This window comes from Lutra lutra, chromosome 5 (genome assembly GCF_902655055.1).
Source record: "Lutra lutra chromosome 5, mLutLut1.2, whole genome shotgun sequence".
Taxonomy (NCBI): domain Eukaryota; kingdom Metazoa; phylum Chordata; class Mammalia; order Carnivora; family Mustelidae; genus Lutra; species Lutra lutra.
In genome coordinates this window covers 39,241,912-39,256,916 of record NC_062282.1, presented here as the reverse complement: position 1 = coordinate 39,256,916, position 15,005 = coordinate 39,241,912, and the positions used below count along the sequence as shown (strand labels likewise).

The window sequence follows — 15,005 nt, the reverse complement described above, 5'->3', positions numbered from 1 at the left end:
CAATTTCTTTCATTAGTGTTTTACAGTTTTCTGAGTATAGAAAACTGTACTCTTTGGTTAGATTTATTCCTAAAGTGGTTTAGTTTTTGAAGTGATTTCTTTTTTTTTTTTTTTTAAATAAACTACAGATTTTATTTGGATTTCACCAGTGAAGTTCTTTACTTTTATACTCTCACAAGGTGCTCAAAACATTCCAGTTTGGTAGGAATGGCCCTCTCTTTGTGCTCCAGAGAGGGTGTGTGACTTATTCAAAGTCACCCAGCTAGGGGTGGGGAAACTAAGGGTAAAACCCTTGCGCTCTGGCTCCTGACTTACATGACAAATTTTCTGTCTATGAGAGAATGAAAAGACAGATGGGAACTGTCATCTCTGTTCAGGCAATGCTGTTTTGTAACAGAAATTTTAATTCAAAATACTGAATGAAGTTGATCTTACTTTATGAAGTTTATATGAAAATAGAATTAAATATTTTTTATAAATGCCGATTACCTTCTACCACTCTCTTCCTTGGATACTTAAAAAAAATGTATACTTGGAACATCTTACCTCTGTTTTGCATTAATCTACCATATGCACATTCTTAGCTCTGTAATCTTAGGCAAACTACTTAACCTTTCTAAGTTCCAGTCCCCTCATTTGTAAAAGGGATAATAATAGAGCCATTGTGAGTATTACATGTTCAGCAAAGAAAGAGTACTCAGTACTTTTAAATATTACAAATATCAGTAAATAACAAGTACTGTTATTACCAACCTACATATGGCATAATCTTTGGTATGTGTTATAAAACTGAATATTTCTTATTCATCTAAAATTCTCTTCCATATCTCCTATAGACGAGCTGTTATAACACACATAGAGCTTTATTCATATTTTTCTTAGTTTAAAAGTTAGAACTATAATATAAGCTCATACATAATGGAATTTTTTATTGGCCATAACACATGTTCATTATATTTCTCTTCTTTTCTTTAGGAACAAGTATGCACCAGTCCTTGCTGACATAAGAAACTACATCTCTCCCACTGGAAATACCCCTTGTTCCACACAGTTTCTGTTACACAAGTGACTGTTCTAAGGTTTTTGAGTCATATAATGAGCTCAGACTGTTCATGCAGCAGGCCTTTGGATTAGACAAACAGAAACAGTACATATCACCACAAGCTTCCAGGAAATGACTTTCAACATATCTCAATCCTTTGTATAATTGCTTCTGATAAGAATTGCCTCATCTACATTTGTACATCCTGTGTGTACAATGGGGGCTTCCAAGTGACACAGAAGGGGGAGCAGACCACAGCTTTACTTACAGGCAGAGGGATGCTCTGTTGCACTGCTTGGGAGGTAATCTTGCATTTAAAATTATGCAGCTTGTTTGAGACTGTTAAAAAAGCACTAGCATTCTCAAAGCCAATCAGCATTATTTCTAGAGTAAAAGTCCACAGTGTAATAAAAATATAGTAAATAAAACAAGCAAAAGCATTAAGATCATTTTGCGAAAATCTTGTCCATCCCAATGTAAACCATGCCTTGTTTCTAAGAAACAAGGGACATATGGGACAGCTGAAGTTGTACTTGAAAAATAAGGAGCGTGGTTTAAGAAAACTCAGGTAGAGGGGCACCTGGGTGGCTCAGTGGCTTGGGCCTCTGCCTTTGGCTCGGGTCATGATCTCTGGGTCCTGGGATCGAGTCCCGCATCGGGCTCTCTGCTCAGCGGGGAGCCTGCCTCCCCGCCTCTCTCTGTCTGCCTCTCTGCCTACTTGTGATCTCTTTCTCTCTGTCAAATAAATAAAATCTTTAAAAAAAGAAAACTCAGGTACAGCCATAGGCGAGATGTTAGAAGGGAGGAAAGGGCTGAGAGAGAGAGTTGGGGCTCAACAATGCAGACTGTAAAGAAAGTCAAAGAGAGCAGCGGAAAAGCTATCCAAACAGCAGCTTCAGGACAAGCAGTAAGAGAGTAAGAAAATAAAAGGGTGTGTATGTGTGTATGTGTGAGTGTGTTATTTAAGTCCAAGAGAAAAAGACTCACAGTTATTAAAGGAATTCACAGTAATCCCACTTTCTGTGCCCAAAGTTAACTTGATTAGTATCAGGAGGAAAGTTAATGTTTAAACAGTCCTTCCCACATCTGCTACTTCCATAATGTCTGTGCAGTTGTCATAAATTAGGAGTGGAGAAGGGCACGGTGCCAATCGTCAAAACAAATAGGCAATTCTGGATTCCAAGTTTCATATTATTTTCCTTGAGCCTGAGAGCTGTGAGGGCTGCCTGTCCTCGCTGTGGCCCACTCCAGCCCTGCAGTGGGACACGCCATCGCTGGATCCTGCCACAGCCCTGTCCTCCGAGGCAAGGCACCTTGGCAGGGCCAGGCTGATAAGAGAGGGACCAGGAGGAAATCTTGTCCCTCGAGCGTCCCACGCTTTGGGAGGAGAGAATGAGCTCCTAATAGTAAGATAATACAGTTATGACCCTAAAAGAACAGCAACACTATTCACCACATGGGGTTGGCCTTTACTGTATCTCTGGTATTACTCAAGGCTGCCGGCTCTGCATATCAATCTTCCGCTTTGACTCTACTCCACACTCCTTGAAAGGCAAGTTGATGTTTTCTACTTTGCACCTCACACAGGGTCCACCCTGTAGTGGATCATGTCCATGACGCAGCCTCTTCTGCTTCTTTGCTTTAAGAAGGCCAGCACAGTGAAAGGACAGACTGGCATGCCACACCAGCTTTGGCTATCTTTCCTTCCAGCTCTGCACTGCCACAGGACTCAGCCTCTCGGGGAACACAGGTACTCTTCCTTCTCCTCTTCTTGTGTGCTGGGGTGTGCTCTTATAAACAGGCTTGAGGGAAGTAAGGCTAACATTATACCTTACCAGAAAGCTCTACACTGGAGTTAAAAGCACCAGCCCAGCCAATAATAGAGTGGTGCCTTATTCCCCACAAGTCACTGTCCTGTGTTTATACATCTTTCTGGAATGTCATGAGAAGGACACGGTAGGACTTAGGAATGTCTACTTTCCTTGGTCTGGACATAACCTGATCAGCACCAGAATCTCATCATCAAGTTGCCGATACACTCATCTTTTAAGAATGTTTTGCATCTTCAGAGAGAATCATGGAGACAAAAAGGATGTATGGCTGCCTCTCACATTCCCAGGACTCTGCCTGCTAGATTCCTGTCAACATTTTGTCCCTGTTGGTCTTACTCAACTTCAACCTGCAGTGTGGCCAGTAGTTGAGCTGCCTTCCAATCCTGGGTAGGCTTGCTGTCTCTAACAGCATCTCCTCCTGATGGTGGCTCTTTCTCTCAGAATTACCTTGCCTCAGAAAGAACAACATTTACCTTGTCACTTGAAAAGAACAATTTCAAGCTTGATGGCAGGTTGTCCTCAGCAAGGTCACACTTAGGAAGCAGGCCATCAGAGTCCTTCCAAAGGTCTTGCTCAGGTCACTTAAGTCAACTACTATAATTCACGTTGTAGAGTACCTCAGGTGATTCATTTGGAGATAGGACTTTCATTCTCTCATTCAGTAAGTAATCACTGATCCCCTACTTGGTGCCAGATAGCACTCTGTTTCTGAGTACACACCATTGGAAAAAAAACAATGTGCCTCTATTCAGAGACAGGGCAGAAGACAGACAATGAGCATATAAACAAATGAAGGTGACTTCAGATACTAATAACTACTATGCAGAAAATAAATCTACATGGAAAGTAGGAGAGTGGCTGGGAGGTGTGTTGCGATCTCGTTTTGGCAGACATGCTCTGAAAGGTTTCTATGAAGAGGAGACATGTGAACTGAGACTGAAAAATGGGAATCTAGCAGCCAAGTGAAGATCCTGGGAAGATTGCTCCTTATAGGAGAAAAGCATGTGCAGAAGCTTTGATGTAGTAATGAGCTTCGTATGTTCAAGGGACAGAAAGAAGACACAATTCATGGAGCACAGGGGCGAGGGGATAAATCATGAGATGGGATAGGCAGACTGATACCAGATCACGGAAGACCTTTTATGGAATTTTAATGTATTCTAATAGCAGTAGGAAGCCACAGAGGGTTTTGGTCTAGGCAATGACATTATTTGAATCATGTATTTAAAAGTTCACAAGATTGGGGGCACCTGGGTGGCTCAGTGGGTTAAAGCCTCTGCCTTCAGCTCGGGTCATGATCCCGGGGTCCTGGGATCGAGTCCTCCGTCAGGCTCTCTGCTCAGCAGGGAGCCTGCTTCCTCCTCTCTCTCTGCTTGCCTCTCTGCCTACTTGTGATCTCTGTCTGTCAAATAAATAAATAAAATCTTTAAAAAAAAAAAAAAAGAGTTCACGAGATTGTCCTGAGGGTTAAGAAGGGAAGCAGGAGACGGACTGAGAAGTGGCTGCAGCAGTACCCCCAAGGGCTCATGCTGGCTTTGAGCAGGGGCTGCAGGGAAGACAAGGGAAACCCAGTGATTGTCATCACATGTATTTTGGTGGTGGTATCAACAGGACTGGCTAATGGATGAGATATGGGGGAGGTGACAGAAAGGGAGAAGTCGAGGACTTTTGGTCTCATCAGTTAGTGCAGAAAATCAGGTATTTGTTTAAGTTTGATATGTTAACCTTGTTATGTCTAGTAGGCATTAACATAGTGATGGTTCTTATGGGTGTCTACAGTTCAGGAAAGAATTGGGGCTGGACATATAAAATTGTGGGTCATCTGCTAGATTCCAAGGTCAAACTATACCAACCATAATATCTTTCTAGCTTTCTGACTACAGTTTATGGTTATCAAAGCCTAATAAGATAATAGTTAGAGACGTCCTCTCACATCCCAAATGATGTCAATAATTGCTACTCTTTGGGTTTTCAACCAGATCTTATCCTTCCAGATGACTGACAAACTCTAGCATCCCTTACTTTCCAAGTCTCCTCATTTTAGTTAATGCTTTTCTCCTGCCTATTCGTCTCCTCCCTTTAAGACCCACCTCATGATTCACCTCCTTCAAGATGCCTTCTTAGACCCTTAGATGTACCTCTTGAGTGATAATTTCATTTTGTTTCTTTATCACACAGATAGGCCTCCTCCAAAATGTGAATAATTTGGATTTTAAATGTGTCTATGAATTTAATTTTTTGAGCATCAAACATAAGGTCTCACAGAAAAAAAAGAGTATTAATTATAGCTCTTACTTGATAAGCCAACAATAGCCCATTCAATCTTTGGAAGGAGCTCTGAAGAATCCGATTGGAAGCTCCAGAGTAAGTCTGGAACCTTCTGCTGCAATGGGGAGTTAAGTTTCCAATGGCAGGACTCCTGTGACCAGTGCACATCAACACTAACAAGAGAGGAGCTACAGTTCTACCTAAAGACAACTTTCAGAATCATCTGAACTCCCTTGCATTGATTTTCATTATTTTTGTGGGAAACCTAAACCAGCAATGGGAGTATCTATTTCCATATCCGGGTCGGTAGTATATATAAATGTAACCATGGTTTAAATGTAACCACTAGACAGCATGAAAAAACTGGGAGCACTTTCATGCAAAAGCAAATGATGCAAAGGCACTAGGGAAAGGTAACTAAATTCTGCTCAAATGCTTGTGAGTGTCTTGTGGGAGGGATGGTTGACTTAGAATAAAGCCAGCGGATAAAGACTTGCTGAAGGAAAAAATTTAGGGAAAATTTCTATCATCTAGAAATGGCCAATAGCCAGCATTATCTAGCTGACCATTTACAAAGCTCAATGGTGGATACAGTTTACAGAATAAGAAATGAAGACAACTGTATGTATGTATGTATGTATGTATGTATCCATCTGTCCACCCACCTACCTATCCCTTTCTTCCTCCTTCTCTCCCTCTTTCCCTCCCTCCCTGACCATTAATTAAATGGTCAAAACTGCTACTGTGAATTGACTATGGAATATTTAGGGAAAATTTTCTATCTAGGTTTTTAAAAAATACCATTATACCATCTCATTAATTATCAATCTGAAAGTTACCAACTCTCAAGGACAGATCCTTCATTTAAGGATATTTGAGGGCTATGCATTAATAATACATTCATGTACCAACTTGAACAAACTATTAGAGTTAAATATTAAATTTATTTAGTATTTTTATTGAAATCATAAAAAGAATATTCTTACCAGTTGCCATTTGGATTTACAAACTGCTGCACTGCATAGCCAAACTGTTCGCTTGAAGGACCGGAAAATATCTTTGCTCCTAGGAGACCAACATTGTACGCCATACAACAATTCAAAATGCCTATTAAGAAAAATGAAAACATGGTCCATATTTACAATTTGTGAATAAGTTTTGTAATATAATTCTCAAAGGCCACTTAAAAAACTTGTTTTATATAATAATTATTCTCCTTTTTAGCGTTTGCCAAGAAATAATAGCTACTGCTTTTGAAGTACTTATTTGCAGCTCTGGTACCATGGTAAATACTTTATATGCATGATTCATTACCTCATTCATCCTCATAGCATCTCTAGGAGATGACTGTTAACATTATATTTGTTTTGCAGATATTTCTAAGGTTCCTGGAGATAAGTTTGTCTCATAGGTGGAAAGTAATAAGGGTAAGGGCAGGATCTGAACACATGGCTGTCTGAGTCAATAGCTTGGATTCTTTTTCTTTTTTTAAAAAGATTTTATTTATTTTTCTGACAGAGATCAAAAGTAAGCAGAGAGAGAGGAAGGGGAGCAGGCTCCCCGCTGAGCAGAGAGCCCGATGTGAGGCTTGATTGGGATCATGACCTGAGCTGAAGGCAGAGGCTTTAACCCACTGAGCCACTCAGGTGCCCAAATAGCTGGGATTCTTAAGCCACATATTATCTCTAGGAACTCAATCCTGTTTGTCCTTCTTAACACAGCAAGACTCCAAGCTGCCCAAGGGCAGAAGATAAAGGCTATCGACTTCTCCCCCTAACTTCCCCTGAAGATTTTGACATGGACTCTCTATGAAATATCTGTTGGAAAAGCACGAGTAACGAGATCAAAGGAGGAAGAAAAATCACAGCTCCTTGAAAACGATATCATTTTCCTTCAGAAGAGATCATTTTTGAGGATGAAAATCTAGGGGATGGTGTCCCATCACTTTTATTCCATTTTTTTATTTTGAGAACTGTCAAAAGTAGTTTTGGTTTTTGATGCTTCTTTCTGAATGCTCAAGAAATGAAAATCATTTTCAAAAACAACAAAGACTTTGATAGGATAAGACCCTAATAGACTTATTTGAAAAATCTTATTTGTGATAGAAAGGGAATAAGGCAAAGAGTAAGGCTGATGGCTGTCAGTCCTTCATTCTGGAGAAAGAAAACTGTGTGGCTCTAAGTGCCATCTGTGGGGACGGGCGAACACTTCATGCTGAGATCAGTGTTTATTTTTACAGAGACTTAAGATAGAGTGGGTTCTTTTTTTTTTTTTTTTACATTTTATTTACTTACTTGAGAGAGAGTGCATGAGATGGGAGAGGGTCAGAGGGAGAAGCAGACCCCTGCTGAGCATGGAGCCCAATGTGGGACTTGATACCGGGACTCGGGATCATGACCTGAGCTGAAGGCAGTGGGTTAACTAACTGAGCCACCCAGGTGCCTCTAGAGTGGGTTCTTTAAAACTGACATTCAAGTTCTATTAATACATGTTTTCATGAGAGAATATCCCACTTTCTGGGCAGCAATGAAAGTACAGAGTATTTCATAAATCTATTGTTTCATGTACAGAAAGGCTAGAGGAAAAGGGCCTCTTCCTCCACGGGGCCTGCCTACTTCTGGGAGCTGATTCCACGCAGTGCACTAAAGGAATTATGAAGTCAGTGATAAAGTTTTGGGGACTTAAAGTAGATAACGTGCTTCTCTATGTGCCAAAGTCCTTCCACCACGATCTGTTCATTCAAGACAGCTCAGCTCGTTAGTTCTTAGAAATGTGGTCAGACAAGAAGAGAAGGACAAACAGTAATTTTGAAATACTCTGTGACAAAATCTACATAGCTTTACATTTGCAAATTTTCTCCTTAACATCTATTTTTCACATGTACCATTTCACTTTCCTATTTTTCAGGAAATAAAATGCAGAAGAAAATAACATAGCAAATTAATCATGGAACCAGAACTGACACTCAGAATACTGGTGTTTTCAACCAACAGTTTAACTTCATCCCACTGTGCGGAACATAATAAATGCCATTTAATTATGTTACCAATTATCTAACATACTAGTAAAAGCTTGGGGATCTGATGTCAAATGCTCCTACTTTTCTAATATCTAATGCTGGAAAGGACACATAGGACTGTAATGACATCATTTAATTAATTATACCTATTAATTAGACCTTAGCAGATCATGTACTGACACAAAATCAAGTTGGAATTTATTTTACCATCTCGCCATTATATTTCAACTTATATATATATTATATACAAATATGTATTTTATATATTATATTAATGTATAAATATATATATGTGTATGTGTATATACATTTTTAAAATAAAAAATAATAAAATAAATAATTATCTTATTAAATTAAGTATTTTATTAAATAATTATTTATAATAATAAATATGTACAAATATAAATAAATAACAAATATATATTATAATAAACAAATAATATTTACAATTATTAATTTTTAAATTTTTATTTGGTTTCTATTTTTATTTTTCAGGTCGAATATTTTATATTGCACTTACTTATCAAAATAAAATCTCACATGTATATATAAAAATGTGTGTGTATATATATGTACATGTATATATATACATACATATATACAAATACACATATACCACATCTTCTTTATCCATTCTTCTATTGAAGGACACTTGCGTTGCTTCCATATCTTGGCTATTGTAAATAATACTGCAATAAACATTAGGGTATATGTATCTTTTCCAATTTGTGCTTCTGTATTCCTTGGGTAAATACCAGTAGTGGAATTACTGGATCAAGGGTAATTCTACTTTTAATTTTTTGAGGAATCTCCATACTGTTTTCCATAGTGGCTGCACAAAATTACATTCCCACAACAGTGCATGAGGGTTCCTTTTTCTCCACGTCCTATCCAACCCTTGTTTTTTCTCGTGTTTTTTATTTTAGCCATTCTGACAGGTGTGAGGTGGTACCTCACTGTGGTTTTGATTTGCCTTTACTTGATGATGAGTGATGTTGGGCATCTTTTCATATGTCTGTTGGCCATCTGTATGTCATCTTTGGAAAATGCTTGTGAATGTCTTCTGTCCATTTTTAATTGGTATTTGTGTGTGTGTGTGTGTGTGTGTGTGTGGACATTGGATATATCACTTCCAAATATCTTCTCCTATTCAGTGGGCTGTCTTTTTTGTTGTTGTTTTTGATGGTTTCTTTCATTGTGCAGAAATATTTTACTTTGGTATAGTCCCAACAGTTTAATTTTGCCTTTTATTTCCTTTCCCAGATGAAACATATCTGGGATGTGATGGCAAACAAATTATTGCCTATTTTTCTTCTAGGAATTTTATTGTTTCAGGTTTCATATTTAGGACTTTAATCCACCCGAAGTTTATTTTTCTGTATTGTGTAAGAAAACGGTCCAGTTTCCTTCTTGTGCATGTAGCTGTGTAGTTTTTCCAACATTATTTGTTGAAGAGACTGTCTTTTTCCTGTTACATATTCTTGCCTCCTTTGTCATAGAAATATCCCAATGTCTATCAGTACACTGAGAATAAAATCCAATTTTCTTACCATGGTTTCAAAGATCATTCATGATGTGACCTTGTGTATCTGGTGACTTCACTTTCACTACCCTCCTTCCTCACTATGTTTCAGCCACGCTGGCTTTCCTTCTGTTCTTCGAGCACAAGTAGCTCATTCTGCTTATGGCCTTTGCAGCTGCTTGACCCACTGCCTACAACATTTTCTTCCCAGCTCAGCATCCATGTCTTGGCATCCATTCATTATTTAGGTCTCTACTATCCTCACAGAGACTTCCCCCGATTCCTCTATCTAGCAGCAACACTCTACTCCATCAATACACCACAGCACAGCACTAATTATCTGAAGTATCTGCATTATTTCGTGTCTGTCTCTGCCTACTAAGACCTAAACTCCTTGCGAGCTCAGATTTTATTCCTTTTATTCACTCTTATTTTCTTAGCATCTAGTATAGTTCATTTGTTGAATGAAATGAATTTTTAATTAATATATGTTCTTCAAAGATAATGTGGAACATAGAGAATTTAGGGGAAGAAAGACCACTCATAGTCATGTCATTTTAATGCAAGTGCAGGGAGTTTGAATGTATTTCCCTCCAACATTTTTTCCTCTTATTTAAACTATAAACTTTATCATACTATTTCTTAGTGTTCATGCCCACCCACCTATTTCAGAATCATTCTGACTCATTTGATCCTCCATGAAACCTTGTGAAAAAGCAAAATGTAGCTATTATTACCAGTGTGTATCTAAGGACATTAGATACCATTCTTGTTGTTTAGTGTCACACAATTGGTGGTTAAGCTCTGAGTCTGGGTCTGGCTCATTTCCTCAACCTTACTGTCCAAAACTTCCTTCATAAATGGTCTGTTCGTTTCCTCACAAAATATGTCATTTTCCCTTGTCATTCCTCATTCCATGGATCCTAAATACCTTCTTTCCTGCTAATTCAATCCTCCCGTCAAGACCATGCCTCTTTTGATAAACCTGGATAATCTCAATTCACTACACTTATTTCTCTTCAAATATATATTTATAACTCACTATGTCATCATTTCACACTTAGCCTATGATAGCTAAATCATTTATGTTAAGTTTATAAATATATATATTTATATATATATTTATAAATATATATATATTTAAAAATATATGTATTTATAAAATCTTTAAATATATATTTAAAGATTTTATTCATTCATTGAGAGGGAGAGAGAAGGAGCAGAAGCAGGGGAAAAGGCAGAGGGAGAGGGAGAAACAGACTCCCCACGGAGCTGGGAATCTGACATAGGGCTCTATCCCAGGCCCTGGAGATTGTGACCTGAGCTGAAGGCAGATGCTTCACCATCTGAGCCACCCAGGTGCCCCTAGCTTATGTAAATTTAATGTAAGTATTCTATCTAATTCACTGTCTATTCTTCTTTACAGTCCCACTGTGTATGAAAATACCTTTCTATATCTGTTCTTATAACTTAACTGGATAGTATGGATAATAACGGCCATTTTTGGTTCATTGTGTTCCCTTCCACCAGGCCCATATGTCTGTACCCACTAATAAATGGCTCATTGGGAACATATTCATCTAGTCTTTTGTGCCAGACATTTTCTAGTTCCTGGGGATATAGCAATGAAGAAAACAGACAAGATCCCTGCTGTCTTTGAGCTTCTTTCTGGTAATTTGAGTAAAAAACAAATAATTATTCATAACGGGATGAGTATTAAATTTCAGAGAACTACATTCTATCTAAGTTTGAAGGCTTCACAGGAGAGGTGGCAATTAATCTGGACCTTGGAGGATGAGCTGAAATTCATGACATAAAGAGGAAGGCAGAGGTCATTCCAGGCACAAGGAACATCCTGCTCAGAAGTACAGAGATGTGAAAGAGAAGAGTATGGGATAAAAAAAACTGGCACCGAAAGTCATAGGTTGTTTCCTTAATTTATACATTTCCAGTTCTATGTTAGATGCAGTGAGTTTCAAGGTGACTTGAGCTTTGCCCTGCCAGGGACTATCATTACCCTAAGTGCAAATCTTCCCTCCTTGTCCTTATATGAATGCCTATGAATGCAATAATAGTGCAGCAAACTCAAAGTATCTATCAAAGGTGACTTCGCTGTGCATTTATCAACAGTAATGAAGTCCCAGTATTCCAGCGAATCTCACTAAACTTACTGCAAATATAAACACTATATCCCTTGAAAATCTAACTTATTTCCTCTATGTTCACAGTCCTCGTTGATTATAACCTGGCTTATTGCCATTTTAACATTCATAGGCAAACCAAATAGAGAAGCACACCTTGACTACTGTAGAATTCATTTTTCTTCTATTCATTTAAAAAAAAAATTTTTAAAGATTTTATTTATTTGTCAGAGAGAGAGGAGAGCGAGCGAGCACAGGCAGACAGAATGGCAGGCAGAGGCAGAGGGAGAAGCAGGCTCCCCGCCAAGCAAGGAGCCCGGTGTGGGACTCGATCCCAGGACGCTGGGATCATGACCTGAGCCGAAGGCAGCTGCTTAACCAACTGAGCCACCCAGGCGTCCCAATTTAAAAAAATTTTTAAGAACTACCTGCCCTGAGAATTCCTGCCCATCTCTGAAATAAGTGTTTGGGGAGCCTTAGTAATTTGAGAACTAGTTTCAGAAAACATGAAATTCATTCTCCCACTTCATTCTGGAACCCAATTTTAAGTTATAAGATAATTAAAAAGATAAATACATGTTTGGGGATTAGATTAGTTAACCCAGTTTTGTTCTCAAAATGCAGTGAAGCTTAGATAAGAAAAAACATCTTTTGAAAACCAGAGCAGAAATAAATGTATAAAGCAAAATAGGTCATTCTATATTCAACAACAAAAGTTTGGCAGAGGAAGTCTATTGACATGCAAAATATCATTGTAAGAGATTAATGGCACATATTTGTAGTAAGAGATGGCAAAAGGAGGGTCTAACTTGTGCAGTCGGTGCAAAATTTGAACATGTCTACATATATTGAAGGGCTGTGGGGCAGGCTTTTCATGGAAGGCTTCATTTGCAAAAAAGTGCAGGGAAATATAAGGGAAGAAATTCATGAGGAGAAGAGACTCAAGGCCAAAAGCAAAAGGTAGATTAGGGAAGAGTGTGGTGTTTTTAACTAGGGTACTCAGGTTGCACTCTGGCCCGTTCCTGCAGATGTATGCTGGCATTTTACAGGGGAAATATCTCTGTTAACTAGTAAACAAAAACAAACGAACTCTTCCAGTGATAAAATAAATAAGTCCTGAAGATGTTATGTACAGCATGGTGAGTACAGTTAAAAACACTGTATTGCATATTTGACAGCTGCTAAGAAAATAAATCTTGAAAATTCTTATCATAAGAAAAAACTCTGTAATTATCTGTGGTGATGGTTATGAACTAGACTTATTGTGGAGATCATTTCACAATACATATATACAGAACCATATGTTGTACACCTCAAAGTAATATATATGTCAATTACATCTCAATAAAAGATAAAATCTAAATTAATCACATACAGATAGATATAGATCTATAAACTTGTCCTCCTCAGAAGCTGCAGAGGGTTGGCGAGAGCAGGGGCAGCGAGCCAAGCACTGCAGGGGCAGCAGGAAGGTCATCAAGCCTAAGAGGGGTCCCCTAAGCGGTCCCCTTCCTAAGAGGGGAACACTCTTAGGGGACAGCAATGTTTCCCAGGAAAACTGTGCTTAAGATTCCAGAAGAAACACTCTCATCTATATTAGGGTGGTGTGGTCTGTCCTGGCGCAAAATTTCTCTCCATCTGTGGGTCTATGAGCCTTGAAAACAAGTTGTCTGCTTCTAAAATATAGTGGTGTGACAGGTATGTGACAGACATTTCCATTTCAAAAGGGAGAAATGAGAAGGAATGAAGGGTCACAGGTACCAAGAAAGTTTAACCCAGCAGGTCAAATTTCATTAGGTTTCAAGGCCCGAGAATCATACCCTGCTACTCAAGGCTCTGTCGCTTAGGCCCACAACAGCTCTACTGGCCTCTGCTTCTCTGTCCCTTTCAGTCCCAGGTGGCAACATTTCTGCTGAAACAACATTCCTAAAAGCTTGGAGGTCTCCTGTGTGCATCACGGGGTTCTAAGCCATTATACAAGAGAGCTCTCCACAGACCGTTCTTGGCTAACTCCATCTCTATCCCTGGCCTCTGCCAAGATGGTTGAGAGGATCCATGGATCACATGCCTAATCTGTTCTGCAAAACGTTCCAACCACACCCTTGGCCTTTTCTTCAGAGCAACACTTTCTTAACAACGAGTCTCCTAATATTAGCTTTTGTTTCTGTCATCTGGATAGACTGAGAGTTTCTCATATCATTAAGTATTGTTCTGTTTTGTCGAACAGTTCCTTTCTCAATTTTCTCTCTTTCGTCTTGCACTTTACTACATTCAGCAAGGAAAAAGTGGGCTGCACCTTCAACATTTTGGTGGGGAATCTCCTCAGCCAAGCTTCTATGTTCACTGCTTGAAAGCTCTGCTTTCCACACAACCTCAGGGCACAATTAGCCCAAATTTCCTGCCATGATATAACAAGGATTACCTTCCCTCCAGTTCCCAAAAGCGTGTGCCTCATTTTCTTCTTGAGAACTTCACCAGAAGCAGCTTCAACTTTCATGTTTCTACGAATGGTCTCCACAAGGGAATCTTCAAAGACCCTCTATCCAAATAAGGTAGTATACACAGATTTTGGGGGCAAGGATGTAGACATATCTTTTGGGGGGCACCATTCAACTTCATAATATGGGTATGCCAAGAATGTTAAGATCCTGACTGCTGTTTACCTCGGCCATTTTTCAGGGTGATGTTTATAGTGGGCAGCCTTGATGGATGAGGTAAGATCTCCCTCCAGGACAAAGAACAGGCTTGCTGACTTCTTGCTGTAAAACAGCAGGTTCCTATCTTGTAATGCAGCCTAGTGTGGGTGCAGGAGTCCATTTGAACCCCTTTACATAGTCCCCAGGAGACTTCATGGAGAAGCAAAAGGGTTCCTGACATAAACACGCTCGTGTGCATGCTGCTTGTTGTGCGGTTATAAAGTCCTTTGTCTCTGACACAGAAATCCCGTGTCATCTGTCAGCATCAGTGAAACAGTAACACGCTAATGTATTAACTTGTATTAACATAGGACACAATCAAATAGTAGACCTGACAGAGTGGAGAGCAAAAATTCCACAGTCAGAAGATGGAGATTGAATGACAATGAAAATGGGTAACTCCTAGGAGTTCAGAGAGCTCTTGGGAGAGCATTGTATTTTCCTATAGGGTGGAATAGGAATTTGAAGGAGTCTTATCTCAATTT

General features: G+C 39.1%; 1 protein-coding gene across 1 annotated transcript in view; it reads right to left on the bottom strand.

Moving 5' to 3' along the window:
* The window catches only part of ITGA2 (integrin subunit alpha 2), a 107,800-nt gene that overhangs the window by 73,713 nt on the left and 19,082 nt on the right, over positions 1-15,005 (bottom strand). Inside the window, exon 2 of the mRNA XM_047729979.1 lies at positions 6,129-6,249. Coding sequence (XP_047585935.1) covers positions 6,129-6,249 — 121 coding nt within the window. The remainder of the gene's footprint in view (positions 1-6,128; positions 6,250-15,005) is intronic.